The following is a 27,836-nucleotide window of genomic DNA, read 5'->3' as shown; positions in this document are numbered from 1 at the left end:
GCACACCTGTGGTGGGGAGATCGAAGTGCTCTGTTATCCTTTACGTGTGTAACCTGACCAGTGCTGGCTTCTGGGCTCTGGGAACCCATTTGAGGAAATATGAGAGTCTTCTTTTCTTGGCTCTGAAATGTGGAAGGAGACCGAGGCTGCATGGAAGGTGGCCAGAGCTCAGACCAGCTTCCCAGTGAAGACAAAAGATGTCTTCAGGGGCATTTGGGAGCGCCAAATCATTTTCATAAATGGGGCAGTGGCGGTCCCTGTGATGATTCCTTTCCCTTCCTTCCCAGTTGCCAACAAGATGACCAAAAAGGTGACCAAACGAAGACCAAAACAGAACAGCAGGGGAAGAGGAATGCAAACTGCAGGCCAACTGACCTAGTGAGAGCCCAGGAGCAATGCCAAGTGGCCTTCCAAGCTCTGGCCTGGGCTAAGTGTGCTACTCGTGTGGCCCTTAAGCCCTTCCTGCTCGGCTGTGCACATAACCTCTGTGAGTCTGGAGGCCTAAACCATGCCCTCTGTGAGTCTCTGCAAGCCTTTGGAGCTGCCTGCCAGGCCCAGGGACTCAAGCCCCCAATCTGGAGAAACAGCAGTTTCTGTCGTGAGTGTCCCCTATAGTTACCCCAAATAGTTCCCAAACCCTGTTTCTGTCTGTGGATCTGCCCTTTTCTCTTTTCCTCTTGCGACGTATGTCTGACCTCGCTGTCTCTGACGTGCATTGTTTACAATAGACTCTTAGCCAGTACCCCTACCGCCAGGACATCACAGGCTGCTGCTCATCTGCTTCTGCTCCAACACTGTCTTTCCAAAGGACATGTGATTGGCCACTCCTCTGCATGGCTGTTGCCCGAAAGATTGAGTCCATGCTGCTGTCTGAGATGTATGATATCTTGCACACTGTCCCAGCCTCTCCTCTCACCTCTCTCCTGTGCGCCTGCCATTACCTGCACAAAAGGACCCCATACCCCCTACAGGCCTTGCTTTTCCACACCTTTTGCTCCTTTTATGCTCCCTGCACCTGGAAAGTTCTTCCCTCCTGGCAGACTTCTAGACATCCTTCTTTAGCACTTTCCTTTAAATTAAAAACAAAGTTTATTAGTCACATACCATAATATTCACCCTTTTAAAAGCACAGTTACGTCTGACAGTGAAGTTCGCAAACTCATCCTAGAAAATGTGCTACATACCTCATTGCTGAATATCACTACGGTCACCTTCAAAGTCCTCCCCTTGGGAAGCTATGCACTGACACCAGCGCCTAGTCCACCCTTCAAAGAATGTTGGAACTCTCTTTCTGGAATGGCCATCAGAGCTGTCGTCATATTACCCTTCATGTCCTGAATGTCATCAAAATGTCTTCCTCTCAATATTTCCTTTATCTTCAGGTAAAGAAAGAAGTCACTGGGGGCCAGATAAGGTGAGTAGGGAGGGTGTTCCAATACAGTTACTTTTTTAGTGGCTAAAAACTCCCTCACAGACAGTGCCGTGTGAGCTGGTGCATTGCTGCGATGCAAGAGCTCCTTTGGGGCCATTTTTGCACACACCTTTTTCATGCCAAGATTTTCAATTAAGATTTTTCTAATTATTTCTCTATTGAAGTTTACTTGGTCTGCTATGCTTCCCACAGTCAGCCAGTGATTTTGATGCACAATTCGAGGAATTTTTGCAATGTTTTGGTCAGTTCTGCTCATTACTGGCTGCTCTGATCTCTCTTCATCAGTGACGCTTTCTCTCCCCTCAGAAAAACATTTAATTCATTTGTGCACTGCAGTTTTCTTCATGGCATTATCCCCATAAACTTGGACTAACATGTCTCTGATTTCAGTTCCACTCTTGCCAAGTTTAACAAGAAATTTAGTGCTTGTTCATTGCTCTAATTCAAGCTCAGACGTTCTCGCAATGGCACACAAAAACACGCAACAATAATAATGAACGCCACTCAGCAAGACACCGCCACACGTCGTCATGAACACAGCTGTGAGACACTGATATACCAAAGTTATGAAACTTTACCAAGCTGTTTGTACAGTGCTGCCAATGTCAGCGCACGGTGGCAAGTTTGTGAACTTAATTGTCAGACCTCATATACAAGTCATTGGTTTTTAGGATCTTCACAAAGTTCTGCAACTGTCTCCACTACCTAATTCCATTTTGGAATGGTTCAGAAACTTTAAAAGTATTAAGAGAGTCCCAGAGAAAAGTCTCCCTCCCACCCTGACACCATGGGCCCAGTTCTCAGCCTGCTCTTACAAGTACCTGAGTATTTTTCCAGAGGTCTTTTATTTGTGCACATACAAACAAATACAAATTTATTTTCCTTTTCTTCTTATACAAACAGCATTTGAGACACAGTGTTTTGCACTTTTTTTTTTTTTCACTTGACAATCTATCTTGGAGATCCTTCCACATCAGATATTCTCTTCCATGTGTCAGAAAACCATGTCTCCTTCTCTTTTGTGTCTGCATAATATTCCATTATTATATCATAATTCTTTTATCATAATTTATTGGACTTTCTAGTTGTTTCCAATCTTCTTTTTTTAAAGGTTTTATTGGTGAGGGGGAACCGGACTTTATTCGGGAACAGTGTGTACTTCCAGGACTTTTCCAAGTCAAGTTGGTGTCCTTTCAATCTTAGTTGTGGAGGGTGCAGCTCAGCTCCAGGTCCAGTTGCCATTGCTAGTTGCAGGGGGCAGAGCCCACCATCCCTTGTGGGAGTCGAACCGGCAACCTTGTGGTTGAGAGGACACGCTCCAACCAATTGAGCCATCCGGGAGCTCAGCGGCAGCTCAGCTCAAGGTGCCGTGTTCAATCTTAGTTGCAGGGGGCGCTGCCCACCATCCCTTGCGGGACTCGAGTTGTTGAACTGGCAACCCGGTGGTTGAGAGCCCACTGGCCCATGTGGGAATCAAACCGGCAGCCTTCGGAGTTAGGTGCATGGAACTCCAACCGCCTGAGCCACCGGGCCAGCCCGTTTCCAATCTTTTGTTATGGCAAACATTGCTGCAGTGGATAACCTTATGCAGTTCTGATTTTCTATGTGTGTGTCACTACTTGTAGGATGAATTCCTAGAAGTGGAATTGTTGAGTCAAGGACTGTGTCCACTTGTACTTTTGAAAGATGTTGCCACAGGGAGTGAGGAATTTATATTCTCACGAACAACGAATGAAAGTGTCCATTTCCCCATAGCCTCACGAACACTTTTACTTTTGGATTTTTGCGAATATGATAAGGGACAAATAAAAAGAGTCTTAATTTGCATTTCCCTGTCATGAGTGAGGTTGTACATTCTTTCATATGTTTGGAGCCATTTGAATTTCCCTTTCGGTGAACTATCTGTTCAGACAGTCACAATTTTTCCTCTGGGTTGTTGATCTTTTCAAAATATTTTATAGGAGTTCTTTATCTATTACAGAGAGTGTTCTTTATTAGTGTATGAGTTAAGTTCGAGAACTTGTTGCAACGATGATGCTAACCTTTTTTTGATATCAGAATTTGTACCATGAATTTGTGCCAACTGGACAAACAGTTAACCAAGTTGACTATTTGGAAGTGCTGAAAATGCTGCGAGAAAAAGTTAGACAACCTGAACTTTTTGCCAATAATTCATGGCTCTTGCATCACGACAATACACCAGCTCACAGGGCACTGTCTGTGAGGGAGTTTTTAGCCAGTAAACAAATAACTGTATTGGAACACCCTCCCTACTCACCTGATCTGGCCCCCAATGTCTTCTTTCTTTACCTGAAGACAAAGGAAATATTGAAAGGAAGACATTTTGATGACATTTAGGACATGAAGGGTAATATGACGACAGCTCTGATGGCCATTTCAGAAAAAGAGTTCCAAAATTGCTTTGAAGGGTGGACTAGGTGCTGGCGTCAGTGCGTAGTTTCCCAAAGGAAGTATTTCGAAGGTGACCGTAGTGATATTCAGCAATGAGGTAAATAGCACTTTTTCTAGGATGAGTTCACAAACTTAATTATCCGACCGTCGTGTGTGTGTGTTTGAAGATATTAGTCTTTGTTTTATGTTTTCTGCATTGAGTCAAATTTACAAATGCCTTTCCCACTCTGAAGTTAAAAAAGAATTTGCCCATGTTTTGCTCTAGTAATTTTTGTGGTTTCATTATTTTTAATATTCAAATGTTTGACCCATCTGGATTTATCCCGGTGTGTAGTATAAGATATGAACCAACTTTGTTTTTATTTTTTTCCAACATTAATGACTAGTCTCTCTTTTCCCACTGACTGAAATGCCACAATTTATCCTATACTAAATTTCCATATGGATTTGGGTCCCTGTCTGGGCTTTTTCTCCCCTTCCTTTGTTCCATCTCTCTCCACTTACAATAACACAATGTTGTGATCATTGAGAGTTTAAAATGTGTTTTAATTTCTGACAATCAGTACCCACTGCTTTCTTTTTTTCTTTTTTTTTTAGAGTCTTCCTGGCTTTTCTGATTTGTTTATATCATCTTCTCCACTTGAATATAATCTTGTCCTATTAAAAAACAAAACAATCCTTTTGGTGTATTTTATGGGATCATATTAAATGTATAAATTAACTTATGGAGAACAGACATCTTTATGTTTCAAACTCTTCCTGTCCTTGTACTGCTGCACCCCACAGGACCACAGGACCCACCAGGTGCAGGTGGGTGGTGGGCTGGGGCTCTGGGCCAAAGCCATATGTGGCCATGCTGGTCACAGTCCTTCTGAAGCTATCCCTACGCAGTCCCTACGCTGAGTGACTTCCTGCACACGGTGGATGCCATTTTTATTTGTTGACAACTACTGTTGCCTAAAGAGCTTTATTTAACTCCTTCAAAAGAGAGTAGCTCCCTCCTCTGTGCTTTTGTTACACTTCGTACATACATGCATGCCACACATTTACTGACCATATTGATCTAGGTCATGCAGCGGCTATTGGCTGACCTTTGTCTCCCAGATGAACTGGGAGAGCCACTCTTCTTCCTCAGGGCCTGGCCTTTACTCACTAAGTCTTTACCCCCACCTACATCCCTCCCCAGCTCTGGAATGCCCCACCCACAGCACCTACAGGACCTGTGTTTCCCCCCCTGCTCACCTTCCTGCTGGGACCTGCAAGGCCAGTGCAAGGATACCAAAGTCCCCTCCACCTGCAAGGAGGGCTGCATTTGTCAGCCTGGTTACTACTATGTGCTCAGTGAGCAACAAGGTGAGCTCCGGACTCAACTGCAGGGATGGGCAACTGCAGGGATGCCCAGGGTGGCTCCGTCCCCGTAAGTGGGGGGCAGAAGAAGGTTGAGGACAGCACACCTTGAGGATGGCATTTTCTCCTTTCCTCAGCCTCTATCAGCCTGGGGCACCCAGATGGCTGGCCTTGCCTGGGGTGTGAAAGATGGTGACAGGGCATGGTGGTCTCCAGCCAGGCTGGGGCTGGGGGTACATGGTTTGGATTTGGATTTGAAGAATCCAAATTCCTGAGATGCGGCACAGTGTGGTGGAGGAGCACGGCCTGGGTTTTAATCCTGATGGTACCACTCAGTGAACCTGCTACCTCGGTTTCCTCTTCTGTAAGATCGGCCCAGTAGTACCTCTTGAACAATATGTGTAAACCAAGCACAATGCCTCTAGAGGGCGGTACAGAGACACAAGCATGTGGATGACGCCAGAACTGCCAGTGGCCTATGCCAATTAAGCCATTCAGACAGCTGGCTTGGCTGAAGGGGTAAAAGGAAGGAGAACTGGCACTTCCTTCAACATTCCCTTGTTCTTCCTGTGGCTTTCACAGGCGGAAAAGACCTGGCTCTCCAGTGCCTGCACCCAGAGCTGTACCTGCAGAGCAGGAGCCATTCAGTGCCGACCCTTCACCTGCCCCTCTGGCTTCTACTGCCAGCCCAACTCCAATGGCAATGGCAGATGTTCCCCTGACAGTAAGGGAGGCATGTGAGGAGATGGAGAGAGGCCAGAGGGCCTGAGGCAGCGAAGCTCTGGAGAGAGAAGGGGCCGAGCTCAGGCAGGTAGTCAGCTCGGGTTCTCATTCTGGCTCTCCCCTGTTCTGTGGCCACCTGCAAGTCATGATGAGCTGGAGCTCATCACCAGCACCCAGGCATGTAAGGGTGCTGGTGGACCCCCAGCGCCCCTTTGCTGCCTGTCACCAGACTGTGGCTCCAGAGCCCTTCCAGAAGTGAGTCAGGAGCTCAGGACACTGTGAATTGCCTTTCTCTGGATTCTTCTGCCCATCTCTGATTTGTGCTGTTTGGCTCACCTCTCTCTCTGTGGCCTCGGTTCCTTCTGACCCCGCCCCCCGACAGCCCCCCCCACACACACACACACAGCCTGATGTCCTTTTGCTGGGGTTTCCAGGTCCTTTTCTGCAGGGTTAGGTGTCCTTGCCTCTTCCTCTCCACCTCTGACAACCCCCACTGTCCCCGCTGCTCCCCCAGGTACTGTGTGTTTGATATGTGTGTCACGCAGGACCCCAAAGAGCAGGAAGAGCTGCGCTGCCAGGTCCTCGGTGGGTATGCCATGATCTGCCAGGAGGCAGGCATCACCTTGGCCAGCTGGTGCGGCCACAGCCACTGTGGTGAGGCATTGCCCTTCCCCCACAGCGGGCTCCTGACCCCCAGCCATTTGTACCCCCGCTCAGCTGTGTGCCACTACCATTGCCCCACGAGGGGCTTCCTGTCTGGGTTCCCTGATTCTCACTATGGAGTCCTCGATTCTCACCATGTCAGTGTCCTTCCAACCTAAGCCCTCTCCGCTTCTGCCTGGGAAGCCTCATCTCCACCCCATCACTCCATCCCACTGCTTGTCACCAATGCCTATCTTTCCTTCTCTAGTTCCTTCCCGTGCTTTCACATCACAGACAAAGAGACACTCAGAGCCAGTCTACTATTTGGCTACCTGCCTATACTGATCTGTGTTCTATGGGTGACTTTGGTCCTCCTCCAGCCCCACACACCCCACATCTGTTAGACCGGCCCCACCCTGGCCACCTTCTGACTGTGACTCTGTGCCCTCAGCCTTGGCCTGTCCAGCCAATACTGTCTATCAGAGCTGTATGACACCCTGTTCCGCCTCCTGTGCCACCCTGGCAACCCCTGAGGACTGCGAGGGTCCCTGTGTGTAAGGCTATACCAGCCTCCCAGGCTACGTCTATAGTGGAGCTTGGAGCCTTCCCCTGGTCCTCTGCGGCTGCACCAACAATGGCATCTAGTACCACGTCAGAGAGGAGGATCTGGGGAACAGAGGTGCAGAGGGAGAGCCAGCTAAGGAAGGAAAACCAGACCTTCTCCTCCTGGTCCCTTCTCCCCTTTCCAGCGGGGTGACAGCTTTGTGACAGAGGATTACTCTCAGCGCTGCACCTGTGGCAGCTCAGAGGTCCTGCTCTGTGAGCTCTTCAGCTGCAGTGCTGGGGAGACCTGCACCCTGGGGAACCCCACTCGTGGCTGCTTGCGAGGTGAGCTAGACCGCCCCTTGGCTTTAAGCTGCCTCCATACCTTGTAGTTCCCTGGACAGAGGGCTGTCCCTCCCAGTCCTATGCCTGGGACTCCTCCGTCTTGATGTCAGAAAGGTTGTGCCATTTAATCCTGCTCTTTCTCACTCAGTCCCTTCCTTTTTGGGGAGAGGCAAAGGGTAGGGATGTGATGTGTCCTGAGCTTCCACCACCTGCTGAGCATTGCGCTAGAGCCTTTTCTAATCATCAGCTTCCATGATCTCCTTTAGTCCTTATTCAGCACCAGGTGGCAAGTATAGTCTCCCCATTTTTTTTTTTAAAGATTTTATTGGGGAAGGGGAACAGGATTTTATTGGGGAACAGTGTGTACTTCCAGGACGTGTTGTTGTTTTTTTTTTTTTCCAAGTCAAGTTGTTGTCCTTTCAGTCTTAGTTGTGGAGGGCGCAGCTCAGCTCCAGGTCCAATTGCCGTTTTCTAGTTGCAGGAGACGCAGCCCACCATCCCTTGAGGGAGTCGAACCGGCAACCTTGTGGTTGAGAGGACATGCTCCAACCAACTGAGCCATCCAGGAGCTCAGGGGCAGCTCAGCTCAAGGTGCTGTGTTCAATCTTAGAGCCCACTGGCCCATGTGGGAATCGAACCGGCAGCCTTTGGAGTTAGGAACATAGAGCTCTAACCGCATGAGCCACCAGTCCGGCCCCAGTCTCCCCATTTTATAGGTAAGAAAAATGGAGTTCAGAGAGGGTGAACAGTTTCCCCAGAGCCCAGGGCTAGTGAGTACAGAGCCAGGAACGGAAGCTGCTGCTTTATTCCCTGGGGTCCCATTCCCCTCTCCCTGACTGTGGGTGTCCTCCCAGAACCCACCCCCCCGCAACTCTCTCCATCCTCATAGAAAGCCTGTGTCTACGGAACCCCTGTCAGAATGATGGGTGATGTCAGGAGCTGGGCACCCACTTCACCTGTGAGTGTGAACTTGGTTAGGGGAGAGACCTCTGCACAGGGCCTGAGGATGCGCCATTTTCCAAAAAGCCAGGTAAGAACTTCATCCCAGGCTGTGTATCTCATAGCCCCTTCCCCACCAACAACTGCCACAGCATTATTCCATGTATATAATGTTCACATCTAATCGATATGTGTTATAGATATATAACAGATGGGTAATGTAGTATTAATGTAATCTATATTATAGAATATATAATAATATATAATATTATAACATGACCCCTACAGATTAGCAGGACAAGAGTTCTCAGCTACTCGGAATCCCTGTGCCCATCTCTTGAATCTTCTCTCTGAACTCTAGCTGTCTTCTGAGATCTATATGCCTCACCCTCACTGTTGTTTCTCCTCTTGTATCACTCTAGGACCTTTTAGTGTTTTTCCCCATCCAAAACTACAATTCCCTTGAGCCTCTGGGCCCGTGGTTCTCCAATTACCTAAGATTGGGGCAGGGTGGGTGGCTTGTTTAATACTTTCATTCTGGGACTCACCGCCAGAGATTCAGATTTGGCAGGTCTAAAGTAGGCCCAGAAATCTGTATTTTTTAACAAGCTCCCAAGTGACTGATGGAAATGATTCTAGGGTACCTCTCTGAGAAGCATTGGTCAAGGTGATGCTCTGGACTCCAGGGGACCAACTGGATGACCATCCCCCTAAAAGGCTTATGGAGTTGTGTTCCCAGAAATAGAAAATGTTCCTGGGGGGTGGCACTAGACCTTGGAGCCCCTGGGGCTGACAGCCAGCTGGAGGGAGAACCAGCCACCATCAGGAATTTAGGAGGATTCGTTCCCCTAAGGATGGCAACTGAAGACCAAAGGGAGAATCTCCTCCCCCACCCCCTTCCTATCCCATCCCAGAAGTGTCCAACTTTGTGGCCATCCTGTTGGGAATGCTGGTGCCTGGGGTGGTCATAGTGCTGGCAACTGACCCAAGAATATGCTTCCAGGAAGAGGAGGAAGAGGTGAGTTCTGGGAGAGGAAATGAGGAGGGGCGGCTGGGGGGAGTGAACATGGGCAGTGGGCACTGACCCTCTCTGTTCCCCACCGCCCCCTAGGGAGAAAATGCAGAGCCAGAACAGAGACAGGCTGGCAGACACAGGTAAGAACCAACTCCACTGCCCAGAATGTGGGGCTCTGGGAGTTGTCTGCCTCTAACACAGGTTTTCTCGCATTCTCTTCAGACTTTGTTCCAGAGCCTGCCTTCAAAGTCCCTCAGTTTTGAACTGTCCTCAAAAAAGGAGAGATAAAATAAAAGAATTTATTTTTGAAATGTGAATTTCCACAGGATCATGGTGGAGGAAAGGTCTGTGAGGTGGGTTTTGCGGGGAGAAATACTGGTATGAGGGAGACAGGTGTGTGGGGGGCCTGGGGCTCAGTGCCCCACAAAATGTCCAGAGGGGAGGTCTTGAGGAGGTGACAGGTTCTGTCCCTTAGGCAAAGCCACATGGGAGTGGGTGGTCAGCCCTCTGGCTTCTGGAATACAGGAGAAAAGACCACTTTTCTCCCTTTCCCCTTTCAAGAAAAAAGAAAGAATCCTCTTTCTCAGAGGATTTGGCCTCTGTGCTCCCCATCAGGAGTAGTGAAAGGTGATTCTGAGGTGTCTGACATTTCTAATGATGAGACAAGTCACTGGGCAGAGGCTAAGGATGGGGAATGTGGCTTTTTCCAAAGGGTGAACTGGCCCACCTTCTGTTCGCATCCATTTCCCAAAAGGGCCTAAACATTAGGATGGCAAATGCCGGTGAGGTCTGGGACCTCTAGCTCAGAAGTCTAGAGTTCCAACCCAGTAGGAGTGACCTGCTCACCTCAGTCTGAGGTCAAAGGGCAAACATTCTGACCCTTCCCCTACCTGGTGCCTCCCACTGGGCAGGTCTTTATTTGAAGGGGCTGGGACAATTTGTTTGAATTCTAAGAAGGAAGGCTGTCAACTGAATGGGTGGGGGAGGCCTGGGGGAGGCAGGGCCCCAAAGGACAGAGGATTTGGGTTGAGGATGCCAAATCAGGTACCACTCTGGGTTCTAAAAAGGTATCTTTACTCTGCTTATCCTCCAAGATGACCAGCCACCTTCTTTTAAGGAAGTGAGACCTAACCTGGGTGGGGAAAGGACTCTGGGGAGGGAGGGGTGACACTGGCTAAGCCACCCTTCCCCTTAGCTGGGGGGAAGAGCTCACACTCAAGCTGGGAGTGGCAGGCAGGCTCAGGGGTTCTAGAGCGGGGATGGCCATGCTTGAACCTGGTATTGTGGGGCTTCCTGCTGCAGATCTGACCAGACCCTCACCTGGTCTTTAATCCTTTGTGTGTTCTTCATCTATGCCCTGCTCGCTTGACCTGTTCCTCCCCTGGCCAGCTATGGTCACGTTCTCTAGCCCCGATGTCTGGTTGGCAGGGGAAGTGGGTAGCCTGGGTAGGCATCCTCCAGATAGACTTCCTCCTTCTGGACACAGACCCCCTCCATTCTTAGCAAGACAGTCCCTCCCTCCCCCTCTTGGCGGCACAAAATATAGTCAATATGTAATCAAGGGAGGGGACCAGAGTATTAGGGACTCCAGAGGCTTGTATGGGTAGGAAATTGGGGATGGGATTACTGCCTGAGGCTTCCAGGGCTAGGAAGGGAAGAGGCTGTGATTTAGGGCCCTGCACCAACCCCAACACAACAACAGGGGGCAAATGAGATACAGAAATGGCAGGGCTGCTCCAGCTAAATAAAACTGGCCCCATCTGGGGCTGCCCCTGCAGGTGTCCCAGAAGGAAGGCAGATTGGGGCAAAGAAGGAAACAGAAGATGGTGAAAAAGACAATGGGGATTGACCCCCCACACACACACCCGTCTTCATCTTCCTGTTTCAGAGGGAGAAGTGAGGGGAAGTAACTCAGGTGGTTTCCCCCTCCCCTTCCCAAGAGGCTGCAAAAACCTGCCTGGGCAGCATCTTGAAAGGGGGAATTGTCCTCCGGACCCAGCCCAGCCTGTGTACGTATGTGGGAGGCCTCGTCCTCCACCTCAGCTCTCTGACCCTCCCCCACTGCCAATGCAGACATTCTCCCCCTCGTTGCCTTTAAACCAACCTCAGCTGTCAACATCTGGTCTGCATCTGTCTCCTTCATCTGATTGGACCCCCACCCCAGTGGATGCCCCCCACACACACTTCTGGGGGCTGTAGGGCAGAGCTGAGCTCAAGGCCTCTCCTGCCTCACACAGCCCCTTCCCAAGCCTAGGGAACCCAGGGCAGAGGAGTGAGGGGGCAGCCCCACCCCGGAGGTGCCCCAGGCTGTTGGCAGAGCCATCTGGAGCGTTAGAAGCAGCTGCCAATGACTCATCTCCTACTGCCCGCACCCCACCACCTCAAACACACTCTGGGGCTGGGAACTAAGCACCCAGCCCCCCACAGCCTTGTCTCTAGACCTCCCACCCCTCCATACCTAGACTCCACTCTCCTTAGAAGTCTATTCCATGCCCCACTCCCAATCACACTCAGAGATGTGACACTTCCCTTTTTTTTTATTTATACAAAAAAAGAAATTGTTTTAAATATAATTTAAGAACCCCTCCAAGCACCGGTGTCTGTCTCTGGTTTCCACCACCACCTCACCCCCCCACACCCCCTCATGGACACAGCTTGGGGGTACCTAGTGGGGCAGGGAAATGTCAGGGGCTTATGGCGTGACCAAGGCACTCTTCTGGAAATAGACACAAGGATGGGTTCCTGTTTCAATGTGGGCAAAGGAGGCGATAATGAAACAGGTCCCCTCCAACACAAAGTTATGACAAAGATGGTAGAAAAACAAAACAAAAAACAAAAACGGGGGTGGGAAGGGAAGGAAAAATAAGACCAAAAACAAAAAATAAAACTCAAAAACCTTCAATATGAAGGCAGCTGATGGGGGGGGGGCATTTACAAGGGAAAACTGAGTTCGGTGGAGACAGCAGCAAGGTTGGGACATCCAAGTCCAATGATTCTGTCACTGAGCCATGCATGACACCCCTTCCTGCCTCCTGCCGCGGCGCTCCACTCCCGAGCTCACAGGCTTGTTACCCTCTTCTCTTTGGTCTGCAAGGTCTGCAGGGCTGTGGCCCTTCAAGGTGAGGAGGGGCACCCAGGGGCCCTAATTGGGGATCAGAGGGAGTCTGTGGGGATTGCATCCAACCACCCCTGGGAAGTCGACAAATTAGGAGTCCTTCCTCTCCCTCTGGTCATACCCAATCCTGAGGGAAGGGATCCCACACTCTTGGTGTGGGGTTCCTCACCTGGGGGGCATGTTATTTCTACCCTCCCACATGTCAGAATCCCCAAATCCTGTCTCTCCAAATTGCCAGCTCCCCACCCCCATGGGTTCAAAGTGCAATCCAGTGAGGCGCAGGGATGGGGCCTCTTGGGACCCCACCCGACTCTGTCCAAAAAAGGAGAGCTGTGTCCCCGGCGTTGGAATTCCAGCAGCTCCAGAGCTGTGGGGCCAGGCGAGGAGATGCAGGTCAGTACTGGGGGGCTGGTGCTCCCGACCCACCCGATGCTCCAGGTTTGGCTTGGGACTTCATGTGCTGGACACTGGCCAGGATTTTCTTCTGGTGTCCTGCCAGAGTGACTCCAATTCGGAGCAGGTCCCTGGGGGAAGAACGGAGAGCAAGGTGAGGCCACCGAGCTCTTGCGGCAGCTCTCCTAGCTTAGCGGCAGCTCTCCTAGTTTAGCGGCAGAAACCTGGTCACTGCCTCCGAACTGTCAGCCAATCAGGAAGGCCAGTGTGGGAGTGAAGCATTCGTCATAGTTGCCGGGTAGTTTCCGGAGGATTTACGAGCCAGGCCGCAGTCCTCCTGCGCAGCCGCAGTAGGGGTTGGGGCTAGGTATCCCGCAGGCCAGGGCCGAGGGGGCTGGGTAGAGAGGCAGAGAGGCGGGAGGTAGGGGCTGCAGCTTGGATGCCCCAGCAAGGATTAAGGCGGAGAACCGGAGAAGGGGAGGAGGAAAGAGAGAGAAAAGCCCACAAAGTGAGGTTGGGGGAAGGGGCTGCACAGATTGCTTTAGAGAAGAAAGGAGAAGTCAGAAGGAAAAGGCCAGAGAGAGGAAGGGCTGGGTGGAGAGGAAAGGGAGGGGAGGGGGGAAAACAAACTGCCTCCCCCCACTCCATCCTGACGCCTGGAGACTGAGATAAGAAAAAAAAAGAAGAGGTGGGAAATGGAGAGCAAGAACCTGTGTCAAGGCGAGGCTGAACAGTTTGCGAGGAGAGCACCCCGGTCCAGTGGAGCAGACTGGCCTGTGACCTGCCCCACCAAGGAGAGGGTTTCCTGGACCCTGGTTCCAGGTTTCTATTCCTTCTATTTCTGTTATGCAAATCTAGGGCCAGGAGAGGCCTTGGGAGTGAAGTGGGAAGGCAGAAAGAAGTACCAGAGAGAGGCCAACTAGGGAAAAACTGTTTGGGAAGCACTGGAACCATAAAACCATTTAACATTAAAGCTGGAAAGGTTCTCCAAAACCTAGTCCAATCTTCTCCTTTTATGGGTGGGAAAACATCCAGAGTTGACACATTGTTAATGTGAGAGCGGGTCTGGAATGCAGATTGATGCACAAAGATAGATACAGATTGCCAGGCGGAGAGCAAGATGGCCCAGGGGTGAGATGGTGCAAGGGGGTGAGGCGGGCACAGCTGGCCTGGAAGATTCCCTGGGCTGTCGGCCCCAGCAGCTATTATTGCTTTGGGGGGACTCTAGAAAACAATTGATACCAGGAGCTGATCCCAAAGGCCCCTGCTGAATCTGTGGGCCAGATTCAGATCCCCGGGTGCCCCTCTGACTGCTTGGCTCTGACCCCCATCTTCAGCTCCTGCCACGACTTACTCAGCAGAGATTTGGCTGACCAGCTCGAAGGAGCCAAACCCAGCAGCCGCAAAACTTTCTTCATATCGTCCCATCTTGATGGCTCGAAGCCACTCACCCACAGAGCCAAAAGCTGAGTAGTGGGGCTGCCGCTGATCCAGGAGTGGGTGTGAGGCCCTAGGAGGCAAGGATGGGGAGAATGGACTGAGTACCAGGGCCGTGTTGGGGGGAGACGCTGAGCCCAGCTTTGGAGAGGCAGACAGGGACAATCCACACCAAAAGGGGCAGGTACTTTTGGGGGGAAAGGGAGGTTCTCGGGTGTAGGGGTGGCGGAGTGTAGGAAGAAGGGCCCATTCTCACCCGCCATTCTCCCTGGCTACAATTTTGAGGCTGGCAGGGTTCCGGATCATCTTGTCGAGGGCGCTGACCACCTGGGGGAAGCGGGGCCGTGCATTCCGGTCCTTCTGCCAACAGTCCAGCATGAGCTGGTGCAGGGATGTGGGGCAGTCTGGGGGAGGAGGCAGCCGATAGTCCTGTTCAATGGCATTGATCACCTGGAATGACAGAAGCACTGGGTGAGGATGTCCAGGGAGAATGAAGATGCCAAAGGACCCCAAGGAAATGGCAACATCCCAAACAGATGTTGGGATGAGTGCTACAGCCCCCCCGAATGGTAAATATGGGGTCTTTCTGGGTAGGGCCCAGGTTGGCTGTGGCTCAACGCCCCAGCAGCACTTGGGCTATGGTCCAGATGTGTAACCTCCCAACTGGCCCTCCATCCCTGTGCCTTTCTGTGACCAGACATGTTGTATCAAACTCTGAGGTACAAAGATCAACTAACTCTTCTTTGTGCCACCCCCATCATCTCAAGGAAACAGCAGCGATGAGTTCTCTGGGAACACCACCCCATATCCCAGGTGAGGCCATTCCAAGAAAGCTTCGTAGGACTGTGGGACACTTACATCCTGATTACTCATATCCCAGTATGGCCGTTCCCCAAATGACATGACCTCCCACATCACAATCCCGTAGCTCCAGGCATCACTGGCAGATGTGAACTTCCGGAAGGCAATGGCCTCAGGGGCTGTCCATCGGATGGGAATCTTTCCTCCCTGAAGATGAGGAAAGCAAAGATGAGCTGAGGGTCTCACAGGACCCAGGCACTCTGACCCTGGCCTTCACTTTTCCCCCAGCTCAAGCCTTTTTTCTTTCTGGGTCCAGCTTCCCAACTCCATTCTTTTCCTGGACGCTCAGAAATTGAGTTCTCTAAGCTGACCACCCCCTCTGTGGTCTGCTCCTACATCCTGTCCCTGGATCAGACCTGTCAAACCCCCATCCTCCCACCTTTCCAATCTTCCTCGTTCCTATGTCAGTCCTCCAGCCTCACCAGAGAGCTTGTGTAGGTGGGGTCGGAAGAGTTCTCCTCCAGGAATCGGGACAGGCCGAAGTCAGAAACCTTGCAGACCAGGTTGCTGTTGACCAGGATATTGCGTGCAGCCAGGTCTCGGTGGACGTAGCTCATCTCAGCAAGGTACCGCATGCCTGAGGCAATGCCCCGTAACATGCCCACCAGCTGGATGACGGTGAACTGTCCGTCGTTCAGCTGGAGACCAGACAAGGGAGAGGGGCATGGTTAGGACAGGTCACCCTCCATTCTCCCTTCTTCCACCTTCTGAATCGCACTTGGCACTTCCAGACCCATCTCACACTCACCTGTAAAGCAGGCCCATAGACTTCCCAGATGCCCTCCTACCTTCTCTTACCCTAAGTTCTCTGAGTTCTTACTATACTCTAATGACACAATGCTTATAACTGTTCCTGTTTCAAATATATGCATTCAGTCTCTTAATTAGATTGTAAGGACAGATTTAACAATTTGTCTTTCATTTAACCTAGTATGAGGCTTTACACCCAGAAAATACTCAACAAATGCTTTTGATCTAATGTGTTCTTTTTATTCAACAGCAACAGAGTTCTGACAATAGTGTGCTCTGAGCTATCTGTCTGGTGGAGATGCTTTTCTGCTGATCCAGCCAAAATCATGCTCAGCCTTCTTGGACCAACTGAGAGAACAGTGAGGAATCTGGGTATGATCTAAGTAACCAGAGAACCAAAACCAGGTCTAAATCTTGACCTTGACCTTTACAGTTTGCTCTTACCAGGTAAGCCAACCAGTCATGGATGGTTAACTAATCACATCTTCTGGATTCAGTTAGCATGCAGGGGACTCTTGGCAGCCCTGCAGGACCAGGGACACAGAGTCCAAAAACTTAATTCTGAATCCATCCTCTAAGCCTGCACCTACCCCAGGCCTTGAATCTCAGTTCATGAAAACACCACTTGCCAGATACTCAGGATATAGACCTAGAGCCTCCGTGATTCCTTCCTTTCTCTCCCTCACCCTCCACTTACAATCCATTAGCAAATTCTGCTGGCCCTGCTCCCAAAATATATCCCCAATCCAACCATTTCTCTGAACCCCACTGCAACCCTCATGGCCTGAATGACTGCCAGTCTCCTCATTGGTTCCTGGCTTCCTTCCGCTTCTGTGCCCCAGCACCCATCCAAGGAATCTCCTTGAATCACTTCACATGCCTACTGAAATCCTTCCAACGTCTTCCTCTCGAACTTCTAATCAAATACAAATTCCTGACAAAGGCCACAAGGCCCATGTGTCCAGGCCACTAGCTACATTAGGCTCCACTATGGCTCCTCTGCTCTTTGGGTTCAGCCTCACCTGCCTTCCTGCCTCTTGAACACGCCAAGTTCCTGCCCACCCTGGTCTCTACTCTCTGCCCCCAACACACTTCTCTCCCTATCTTCTCAAGGCTGGCTCTTTCCCATCTACCCAAATGTCATCACTTCTAACATACAGCCCCTTCCCCTCCCTGCACGGGATTTGTCAGGGAACAGCCGCCAGTGACCACAGGGAGGGTCAGGTCATCTCACTACTCCAGGTCAACCTCAGCATCACTCATGGTGAGAGCCAGGTGGCCTGTGTCTCCTGATGAGGTGCCATGTGACGTTCACAGCACCCTCAATGTAGGCTGGCTACCAACGTTTAATTTTGAGTATATCAAAATATTAGACATAGCTTCTCTTACAGGGAATACAGAGAAACAAGCTAAGTGACCCCATAGGGAAGAAGCTGATAAATCCACAAGATGAGACATCCAAGGGGACAAATAGTCCAGCTCATCAAAATGTCACGGTCATGACAAGGGACTCTCCTGGATTTGGAAGACGCTCAAAAAAGATTGATCCTGAACTGGATGGTGGTTTGGATAAACCAGCAGTAAGGGAGATTTTGGGGACAACTGGGGAAATGTGGATATCGACTGGGCATTAGAGAATACCAAGGAATTGTAACTTTATCAAATGCACTGTTATTTTGCTTTGTAAGAAAATGTTTTGATTTAAAAAAAAAATGCATCGTAAAGTTAACAAAATAATAAAATTCAGTAAAGCCTGTTAAAGTGGCAAAAATAAAATAAGCTCTTTTCCCTCACCACCAGCCACTTTCCCATGATCCTGTTTGTTTTCATATCTGAAACTGCCTGTTTACTTTTTATAAAAGCTTGTTTACTTGCTAATTTTCAGCCTCCCCCACTACAATGCCAGCTCCCCCAGAGCAGAGGAGATGTTCATGGTTTATTCCCGGGGCTGAGGATAGCGGCTGGTGCACAAGGAGGCACTCGGGAAATATTTGTCAAAAGGACGGATGATGACCCCTTATATGACAGGGTCACGTGCCTCACAGAGGTCAGTTCCACCCATGGCCTAAGGAAGGGCCAGTCCCAGGGACTCATTATTTTCTGAAGGCAGAATTAAGGGCAGGGGGAAGTGATGTGGGATCCGTTGTCTGTCCTGGGTCTGAGCTCCTTTGCTGCGCTGGGGGAGGACAGGTGGATGCGAAAGTCTGGGGGCAGGGGGGCTCACCCGCAGGAAGGAGTCCAGGGCACCGTTCTCCATAAACTCAGTGAGGATCATGACGGGTACACTGTTGGTGACCACTCCCTCCAGACGGATGATGTTGGGGTGCTCGAACTGGCCCATGATGGAGGCCTCGCTCAGGAACTCCCGCCGCTGCCGCTCCGTGTAGCCGCCCTTCAGGGTCTTGATGGCCACACAGCTCTCCTTCTTCCCTGGGGCCTTGAGCCGCCCCCGGCACACCTCCCCAAACTCGCCTATAGGAAGGATGCCAAGGGTCCGCCTTCCTGGTCTGGCCCTGCCTTCCCTGCCCACCCTATTCCCCTCCCGGGTACCCAGGGATCTTTCCTCTCACCTGCGCCAATCACCTCTTCAATCTTGACATAGGAGACGTCAATCTCTTTTGCAAATTCCCTTACAGCCTCATTAGGGTCTTCGTAAGTGAAGGGGTCAATGTAGACCTTAGTACCTGAGGAATCATTCAGGGCCCGTTAGCCAAGTAACTTCCCCTGTATTCAGATACCCTTAATTCTTGGCTCACATCCTTGCCCCAGTCCTGTTTCCTACAGGATAGGCCTACCCACCGTGCCCGATGAGATACTGTCCGTGTTTGTCTGAGTATTCAGCTTCTCTCCCACTGCTCTGCTTCCTGTAGTCAATGGGGAAGAAAAGGTAAACCGAGTCACATATCTATGTTCCCAAAAGGGACAGGACGGGAAGAGAGAAGCAGGGATAGGAGACAGTTCCAAGTGAAAACAGGCTCCTGGGGCATTGAGGGAGGCTTGCCCTGGAGCAAGAGGGCAAGTGGCCATCCATACAGGTTTCCCAGGGGCCTCCAGGTGCCTGGAGCCCTCACCTGAGGCAGAGAACGGCGATGACGATGACCACCAGCACCAACACCACACCCACGACCGCAGTGCCTGCAATCAGGGCCAGCTGCTCCCGCCAGCTCTCATTCTCTGGGGGAGAAAAAACATGATCAGGAGAATCCGACCACCCCTGGGGGCCCTGCACCAGCCTCGTGGATGAGCTGTGGTTCCCGAGAACAGTGTGGCAAGTGGGGGAAGACAAAGGAGAGCCGGGGTTGGGGAAGCACAGTGGATTTCAAACTGCTTTCCGCAGGCCGTGGGCCCCTCTAGGACCCCCCAGGGCAAGGGAGGAAGTTTCCCAGCCTTATTACTGCCAGAGTGGGTTTGACCTTGTTCTGTTATAGATTCTGGTGACCACAAAAAGTCCCATTTGAACAAAAGATTCCAAAGGCTAAATAAAAATGAAAGGGTTAAATAGCCCTAAAGTGGAAAAAACCCAGATGTCCATCAATGGATGAATAGATAAATAAAATATGCTACAGCCACACAGTGAAATATTTTTTAGCCATAATAGAAATGAAGCACTAATACATGCTACAACATGGATGAACCTTGAAAACACAGCAAGTGAAAGAAGCCAGTCACCAAAGACCACCTATTATATGATTCCATTTGTATGAAACGTCCAAAATAGGCTGATCCAGAGACAGAAAGTAGATTAGTATTTGTTGGGGTTGGGTAGTGATGGAAAGGGTATGGGGTCTTTTTTGGGAGTACTGAAATGTTCTAAAATTAATTGTGGTGATGGTGGCACAACTCTGTGAATATATTAAAAGCCAATGAATTGTGCACTTTAAATGGGTGAGTTGTATGGTATGTGAATCTTAAGTCAACAAAACTGTTTAAAAAAAATCGAAAGGTTTAGAAAGCCACGGGGCCAGCATATTACAACTAATGGGTGTCACCTCATTTAATCCTTGGAGCCCTGTGAGACAGACCTTATATTTTCATTTTTTTTGGATGAGAGCTGGGGCTCAGGAGTCGTTTTTGCTAAAGGTCACACAACTGGAAGGCCGCTGAGCAGGTCTTCACACCGAGATGCTGATTTGGGTTTCTGCATCCTATGCTCTCCTCACCAGGCCAAAATGCCTTGAGGTTGAGCTGAAGAGGAGCATGAGGGTGTGATTTTGGGGCTCCTTCAGGGGCAGCACTGCCCACCCAATGCCTGCTTCCCAGGCTCACCATCCAGCTGGGTCTGGCTATGGTGCTCCTGGCCGAAGGGTCCGTAGCCAGCCTCAGAGCGCGCCCGCACCTGGACCAGGTAGCTAGCTCCTCGCTTCAGCCCCCGCAGCTCTGCCCGGTTTTCTGACGTCTTCAGGAACCGCACACTGCTGGGGCCCTCTGCACCCTGTCCAGGAGGAGGGGCTGGGCATAAGTCGAGCCCCCCCCCCCCCCCCGTTTCCAATGCTCTTCCCACGTCCTCCCGCCCTGCGCCCCCATCACTGGCATCTCGGTGCTGCAGCGTGGCGGGTGAGGCCTCTGTGATCACTAATGTGTACTGCGCTGAGCATTTTGTATCCATTGTCTCATTCAATCCTGGCAGCAACTCTGTGGGGTTAGTACCATTACAACTATTTTACACATGGGGACACTGAGCTTAGAGATACGAAAGGGCTGGTCCAAGGTCACACAGCTAGTAAGTGGCAGAGCTGAAATTCGAGTGCCTGCAATTCAAGTGTCCTACCCACAGAGCATGTCCCCCTGCCCATCCCCACCCCCGGGGGCAGGGCCTGGTCTCACCTTCTCGTGGTACTTGACCTCGTAATCCAGCACTGCTCCACTGGGTGCCCGGGGAACAGCCCATGCCAGGCTCAAGCTACTGGGTGATGACCGCGTCACTCGGATGTCAGACACCGGGGGCGGCACTGTGAGAGACAGGGTGTGTTGGGGGTTCTTCTGCATGGCAAGTCTGTCCCTTACCTTTCCCAACTTTTCTGCTGGCTACACTTGTCTTGGTCCTTCAGCTGTTTCAAGAATTCCTTCTGGCTCTTTCTGCCCCATCCCAACTCTCCAGCCTGCCTTTGCAGCTTTTTCACTCTCTTTCTGTCTTTTGCCCCCAACGCCCTGAGCCTCCATACTTCTTGGGGATCCCACTCCACAGCCTCTGCCTTTTATTCCTTCAGGCCTTGCTGGCTTCTCCCACCAACATCTCTCCCATCCGACCATGGGCTGCCCTCAGCCTCCAGTCTCACCCTCACGGTCAGTGGTGACATTCACAGCCTCAAATGGGACCGGCCCAGTGGCTAAGGAGGATACCCCATTCAAGGCAGCGACCTCGAAGGTGTAGGTGAAGTCAGGACGAAGCCCACGAATTGCCACCCAGGGCTCCACCAGGTCCCGGGGGCCAGGGTCAAAGGTCAGGTCTCCTCCACAGGGTGTGCAGGACCCTCCAGGACGGCACTCGCGACAGCGGAGCGCATAGGTGAGGTCCTCTCGGCCACCTGACTCGAGGGGGGCACTCCACTCCAGGCGCAGAGAAGAACCATTCAGGCGGGGAACCACGCTTCTCGGAGCGGACGGAGGGGCTGCAAGAGACCAGAGAGTCAGACAGAGGTGGAGCAGATGCAAGGGTTGGGCAGTGGGACAGATGGGCAGCCATACTGACTTGGCTGGGCAGCAGCAGGCCAGGGGCAAGAGAAGGCCTGGGAGGATAGGGGCTAGGGTGGGGGTCTACCCCACGGGTCACTGGTCACTTACTGGTACAGGGCGAACCCTGGGGGTCGGTGTTGGCCCGGAAGTACCCAAGGCGGCACTGGCAGAAAGGTGCGCTGATGGCGTTGGAGTGGCTATTGGCTGGGCATGGCTGGCAGGACCCCTCCCCAGATAAGGGCTTGAAGGTGCCCTGGGCACAGGCTGAGAGAGATAAAGCATTCATCAAAACATGCATCAAAAACATGCTCTTAAGGTTGGATGAAGTACAAAGGGGGAAGCAGGACAGGAGGAGTTCAGAAACCTCACCTCTAATAAGAGGGGATGACCTTCTCCAGATCAGGGATCAACCCTGACACCACCCCAGACCCTTGCTCAGAATGATTTTAAATGCACACCACAAAATACACAGGATTACAAAGGAAACCAAGTAAGTTGAAATACAATGATCAAAGTATGAAGAAAAGTCTGGGGCATAGAAATGTGTGCGCTTCTTTGTTAACAAGATATAGCAGCCAATGTAACAGCCATGATAATACTGAAGTGGTGAGGAGCAAACACAGTATTTGACATTCTTGCCTCATCTGTCATAATGGGCTGTGAAAATACCCAGGAACCACAATGAACAAGAATAGAGATGCCTTTGTCCTCTGAGCCCAACAAGGTCCCCATATCTGAGGACAGTCCTGGATCCCTGGGCAACTTCCCATGTCCAGAAAGGAGTGGATGTAGTTAGGAGAGAGTGAGGAAGAGAGAAAGGGCTCAGAACTGTGCTGGGGGGCACAGGAGTGGGGCAGGGAATGGATGAAAAAAGGCCCTCCAGGAACAGAGTGCCCAGGAGAGCAAAGAGTGTTCAAAATGGAAATTTAAGAAGTGGATCCAAGAATAGGGTCCATCCCCACATGGATGGCCAATGCTTTATGAGGGACATGTCAACCCTCACCTCGGCACCTGGTATTCCCCTCGGCAGCCTCAAATCCAGGAGCACAGCTGCAGCCAGTGACTGGCTGCTCGGCCCACTGGCCGTCCTCCCGGCAGTAGAGGCTGGGACTGGGGCCAGGGGCTGGGACGGCATCAGCCACGCAGATCCCTGCCACAGGCACCACAAGCTCACGAGGCACAGTCTCCGAGAAGCGGGTGAGGTTCACAGTCAGCTGGGCGCACTTCTTGTAGAAGAGGTGCAGGGACAGCAGGGCCATGCAGGCACCCTGGTCCTGGAAAGCCAGGTAGAAGCCAGCTTTGGTGAGTGGGCCCAGACGCAGCGTCTTGACATTCACTTTCCCGGTGGCCTCAGCCCCAGGGCGCTTCCGGGTCAGGTGCTCAGCAGCCACTGTGTCCACCTGCCAGGTTGGAGAAGAGACTCACTGTCGCTATCCTCCACTCCCCAAGGACCCAGGGGACTGTGTTCTTCTTCCTAGCTCATCCTCTCCCTGACCTTCTGGGTTCCTGTTCCAGAACCAACTCTCCACACTTTCCTGCAGGCCCCAACATTGTCCATGAATACTTGCTGTGCTCCTACAATATGTCTAGGCTCTGTCCTGTACTCCCTTTCTGTTCACGCACATTTATCAGCACCTACTCTATGCCAGGTCCTGAACTCAGTGCCGAGGAAACAGAAATGAAGGTAACACAGATAAGTTATAAAGTGGGGTAAATGCTACCACACGTGGGACCCCAGGGTGGGGCGCCTTAGCAAAGGCATCCCAGGGGAGACCTTGGAGCTGGAACTTAGAAGACAAGTAGTAAGTGGGTAAAAGATAGAGAGAAGGCATTCTAGGGTGAGGGGTAGTAGGAAAAAGGAGGAAATGTAGGGTGACCCAAGTAGAGTGGAGTAGAATGACCGAGGGATCTCCCCTGGGGCCAGGCCGGCAGCCCAATTGCATGCTGCTGTTCTACCTAGCAGACCACCTTCTTCCCTTGGATGTTCACCTCGGATGTTCCCCTCTGTTGCCTCTAAACCACAAACCTGCCCCAGCTTCAGGCGCCCGGGTACCTTGATGTAGGGATTCTCCATCCAGGCTGGCGTGAGGGCCGTTGCCGTGTCAGCGTCGCTCTCAAAGTAGAAGACGGTAAACGTCTCCTTGCAGGAGCGTCCAGCCCGGGGCAGGGACAGGCACTCAAGCATGGTGAAGCGCAATGTGGCATAAACGTGGACAGCACCTCGCCGTGGGACCCAGCCGGTACGCAGCCAGTGGGCCAGGCCTGGGGCCCGCTTCATATCACACACCTCGTAGGTCCTAACGCTGTGCTGCTCCTCATCCAGACCGCTCAGCTCCTCCCACTGTGGGGAGAAAGAGGTCAAAGTGGGGGCTGCTGAAAGGGGTGAAGGTCAATAGGCAGGTGTTTGTCATGAGCAGGAGGGACTGAGGGAGGGTACCTCTGAGAGCAAGAGCTCAGAGGACACACGTTCCCACTACTGTGATCTAGGAGGGCAGTTAAACAGTTAGCATTGGCGCCCCTCATCCCTCAGTTTCCCTCCTGAACTCCAGCCATGGGCCCAGCTCTTACCTGCCCGTCCACTTGAGGGAATGTCACCCACTTCAAATCAGCAGTTTCCAATTTTGTGTTCAGTAGGGTCTCTAAGACAGACAGACAGACAGTCAATCAGCACTTGGGGGAGACACCAGGAAGACCAGATCCCTGGGAACAGAGACAGGTGGGTCCTCAGCTCCAAACTGGAGGGGCCAGGCAGACTGAGACAAGAGAGGAGGAGGGAAGCGAGCCCTGCCCTCTGCACCCCCCCCATTTCTGGCCTGTTTCTCTGAATGTCAACCCCACCCCTAACAGCTGGCAGTCTCAGGCTGCCCCCTCAGGACTCCCAGGTCTAGTCCAGGTGAACGCTATGCTCTAGAGGTAAAGAAGCAAACACTGGAAGGGGAGAAGAGCAAACAGCTCAGAAAGGGTTAAACTAGAGCCCTGACCTGGCCCTGACCCTGTGGTGGGCAAAAGGCTGCAGGCAAGGGAACACCCCTCACTACCGGCCTGCCTCAGCCTCCAGTCCCTTCCCCAATCCCAGTTGCTGCCTCCCTGCCCCCAACTCTACTCCTCTTCCACGTCCCCACCCCCATTGGTGACCCAACACTCTAGTCCTACAGATCCTGAAAGGTGGTGCTCAGCTCCTGAGGCCCAGCCTTGACACCCACCCCCTCCCCTTTAGCTCGCTGCTGTCAAAGGAGGAAGTGCTGGAGGCCAGGACGCTTGGGTTCCCTCCCATCCTGGTCCCTGCCAGGAGAGGCCTCACATCTGGATTTGGTTATGGGAGGGAAAAGGGGAGGAGACTTTAGGGGTGTGTGTATGGGGGGGGGAGAGAACACACCTGGCTCTGCTAGGCCTGGGGGAAGGGCGTTGGGGGAGCGGTAGGGCTGTGGCGGAAAGGGGGGATTAGGAGAACTGCACAGGCCCAGGCAGTGGAGGGAGGGTAGGGGAATCCCCTTGGAGGCCATCGCAATGTGGGGGGCCCGGGGGCTTGCCCTGAGAGGAGCAGCGTGGGGACCCCCAGGCAGCCGGCAGCACACCTGGGACCAGGCCCCCCTCTCCCCCCTGGGGGCTGCTGTAGACAAGGGAAGGCAGGCAGATGGGGCAGCCTCCTCCCAGGGATCAAGGGATGTCTATCAGGGCAAGGAATCAGGCAGGACCCCAGCCAGCCCCAGGTGAGGCCCTGGCCCCCATGGGTGGTGGGAGATAGCCCAGCACGCTTGGGACAGGATGCCCGGGTTCTGGGAAAGGGGTGGATAGAGGTTGCCGTCTCCACCCTCCATTGTTCCAGCCAGGATAGTGTTTTCCTGTCTCCGATTTACACACTGTCTCTGTTTTAGGGCAGTCGCCGGCACTCTGAGCAGCTCACTTTCTCTCACACTATCTTGGTCTCCCCTCCTCCAGCTCTCTTTGATCTGTCAGTTCCCTAGCCTCTCGCGTCTCTCTCCCCAGCTCTCTGTTCACCCCCATTTCTTTTTCAGTCTCTCATCTTTCCTCTTCACTGGGACACGTGGCCTTCGATAAATCACTTAACTCTTCTAAGCCTCAGGCTCCTCATCTGTAAAATGGGACAACAGTCCCTCCCACCCCCAGGGCTATGGGAACCAAGAAATATAAAGCCCGCAGCACTGGCCTGGAGCTTGGAAAGCACATCGGTAACAGGAATCATAAGTGATTCCCTTTTCCTGTTTGCATCTTTCCTTCCCTCTCATCCTACTTCATCTTGGTGGGTTTTCTCTCTGCTCTGCCTTTCTTTTTCTTTCTCTCTCCCAGTTCTTTACCCTTCTTTCTCTGAGCCAGACCAGTCTCCCCTCTCCTTACACCCAGCCTTTGATCCCCAGCCCAGAGCAGCACTGCCCAGCCTGGGGGAAAGGGGTTTCTAACTGCCTTTGATTTTTCCTACTCAGCAGCCCCCTCACGGTCCCCTCCCCAGAGACCCCTTTGATTCCAAGAGATGAAGGGGGGGGGAGAAGACAGCTCATTGAAAGGAGATTAGGGCCGTTAGGGGGAGGGTTTATAGGGCTCTTGGATCCCCCTCTAGGGGGTGAGGGGAGGGGAGAGATTCATAGATGAAGGAACATTTGGAGGAGGATATAGAAAAATTAGAAATTTATAGAGACTAGGAGGTGGTCGTTTGGCTGAGTTAGGGTGACACGGGCTGCACAGGTCAGTTTCTGCTGGCCTACAGAGTTGGAGGAATGCCAGCTTGTCTAGCACTTGGGCAGGGCTGGGGTCTAGAAAGCATTTAAAGGGCTGGGGTGCAGCCTGGGGGAACCACGAAGGGGGCCTCTTTGCCGCAGGGGCAGTGGCTTTGGAAGAGATTTGGGGGTTTGGAGAGTGAGTGCAGAAGGTGACCATCCTGACAGAGGCGTGTGGAATTGTAGCATCAAGGTGTGAATGCTAAGAAATGAGGGATGGGGGGCAGTTTACGGCCTAGCACAAAGATCTGCCTTGTCTGCAGTTGTTCTTCCAGAAAATTTTCCTCCTGTTTGGCGGAGTTGGGAAGAGGGACAGAAACTTTGGAGAGAGTTTTGAAGATTGGAGTAGGAAGAAAAGGAAAGGCTACCAAGGGCGTCCCTGGAGTCAGGAGTAAGAGTGTGGGGAGTCGGGCCAGGGGCACGTCCCGGGACGGAGTCCTGCTCTATCTCTTTCCCAAACAAAAGAAAACTCCACTCCCCGCTGGGCCGCCTCCTCCCCGCCCCCCGCCCGGTCTAGCACTATTGGTCCGAAGTTGGGGTAGAGAGAGGTCGGCCCCTCCACTCCGAGGCCCAACTTTGGGGGTCCCAGGAGTGGCGGGATGCCCCTAAGGAAACTCACCTTCTAAAGCGGCTGCGAGCGAAGCCCAGCAGAGCAGAGCCCGGAGCTCCATGGCGCCGCCTCACTCCAGTTGGATCGGATCCGAGTTTGGGGGGCACTAGCCCCCCCAGGTCTGAACCCCCTTGAGCGGGAAGACGTCGACTCCCCGCGCGTGACTCTCGGTTGGGGTCTCAGAGTGGGCCCATGAGGGCGCGCCCGGTACCGGGCAGTGGCGCCCAGGTGTGGCCCCGCGTCCCCGCCGCGCGCAAAGGCGGGCAGACGCGGGGCGTCCTCGCAGGGAACGCGCTGGGCGGGCGCAGAGAGAGACGTGGCTGGAGTAGGGGTCCCTCCGGGGCCTCGGGGTCCCGCCCTGGCTGGCTGGGGGTGGGCCTGCCGCGCGCGGTCTCCCCCCCTCCCTGGACTGGCGCTGCTCGCGCCGCGGGGCCAAATGCACTCCTCGCCGACTGGGAGGGTGGAAGCCCGAGCGGGGACAGAGCGGGAGGGAGGGAGACTGCGGAGCGGGGCCGGGCGGCTGGGGCTGGGCCGGGCTGGGACTGGGCCGGGCGGCGCCTGGCCGGGGAGGGAGGGGCGCCCGGGGGGCGGGGGAAGCCTCCCCCAGCCCCGGCTCGGTCAGGGGGCCCGGGCGCGCTGATTGGAACGCGCGCTGCTGAATAATTCATGAGGGAAGCGGAGCGGGGCGCCGAGTGGAGCTGGTCGGGAAGTTGGGAGAAAGTTTGGAGAGGGGGGAGGGGCGGTGGGCGCAGAGCCCGGGGACCGCCCAGACGTGCACAGTGGCTGTGCTCCCTGCCGGAGACCGAGCGTGTCCGGGCCGGGGCCCAGAGACCCCCGGGCAGGCCCGAACCCGGCAGACACCAGGG

General features: G+C 52.7%; 2 protein-coding genes across 2 annotated transcripts in view; one reads left to right on the top strand and one right to left on the bottom strand.

Annotated features, from left to right (window-relative positions):
* Positions 1-9,661, top strand: part of ZAN (zonadhesin) — a gene marked incomplete at both ends in the record, with an annotated part of 32,093 nt that extends 22,432 nt beyond the window's left edge. The window contains 18 exon segments of the mRNA XM_081052861.1: positions 288-598; positions 5,031-5,071; positions 5,074-5,199; positions 5,202-5,261; positions 5,774-5,928; positions 6,058-6,097; positions 6,099-6,169; positions 6,429-6,568; positions 7,008-7,111; positions 7,115-7,198; positions 7,273-7,444; positions 8,334-8,371; positions 8,375-8,419; positions 8,423-8,474; positions 9,298-9,362; positions 9,364-9,401; positions 9,495-9,538; positions 9,621-9,661. Of these exon segments, the coding sequence (XP_080908987.1) occupies positions 288-598; positions 5,031-5,071; positions 5,074-5,199; positions 5,202-5,261; positions 5,774-5,928; positions 6,058-6,097; positions 6,099-6,169; positions 6,429-6,568; positions 7,008-7,111; positions 7,115-7,198; positions 7,273-7,444; positions 8,334-8,371; positions 8,375-8,419; positions 8,423-8,474; positions 9,298-9,362; positions 9,364-9,401; positions 9,495-9,538; positions 9,621-9,661 (1,627 nt within the window).
* Positions 9,662-11,914: 2,253 nt separating this feature from the next.
* Positions 11,915-27,423, bottom strand: EPHB4 (EPH receptor B4). Its single transcript, XM_081053705.1, has 17 exons — positions 26,980-27,423; positions 24,196-24,266; positions 23,681-23,968; positions 22,631-23,027; positions 21,736-21,891; positions 21,231-21,563; positions 20,779-20,903; positions 20,221-20,386; positions 19,026-19,128; positions 18,754-18,818; positions 18,525-18,638; positions 18,179-18,426; positions 15,627-15,842; positions 15,202-15,351; positions 14,600-14,793; positions 14,261-14,416; positions 11,915-13,037 (listed from the first exon to the last, which is right to left on the bottom strand). Exons 1-17 carry the CDS (start codon positions 27,029-27,031, stop codon positions 12,908-12,910), a joined length of 2,964 nt encoding a protein of 987 aa, XP_080909831.1. The 5' UTR covers positions 27,032-27,423; the 3' UTR covers positions 11,915-12,907.
* Between the last annotated feature and the right edge of the window lie 413 nt (positions 27,424-27,836).

The sequence above is a fragment of the Rhinolophus hipposideros genome (genome assembly GCF_964194185.1).
Source record: "Rhinolophus hipposideros genome assembly, chromosome: 7".
Classification (NCBI taxonomy): domain Eukaryota; kingdom Metazoa; phylum Chordata; class Mammalia; order Chiroptera; family Rhinolophidae; genus Rhinolophus; species Rhinolophus hipposideros.
The sequence above is the reverse complement of the archived record's forward strand: the minus strand, read 5'-3'. Positions and strand labels throughout refer to the sequence as shown.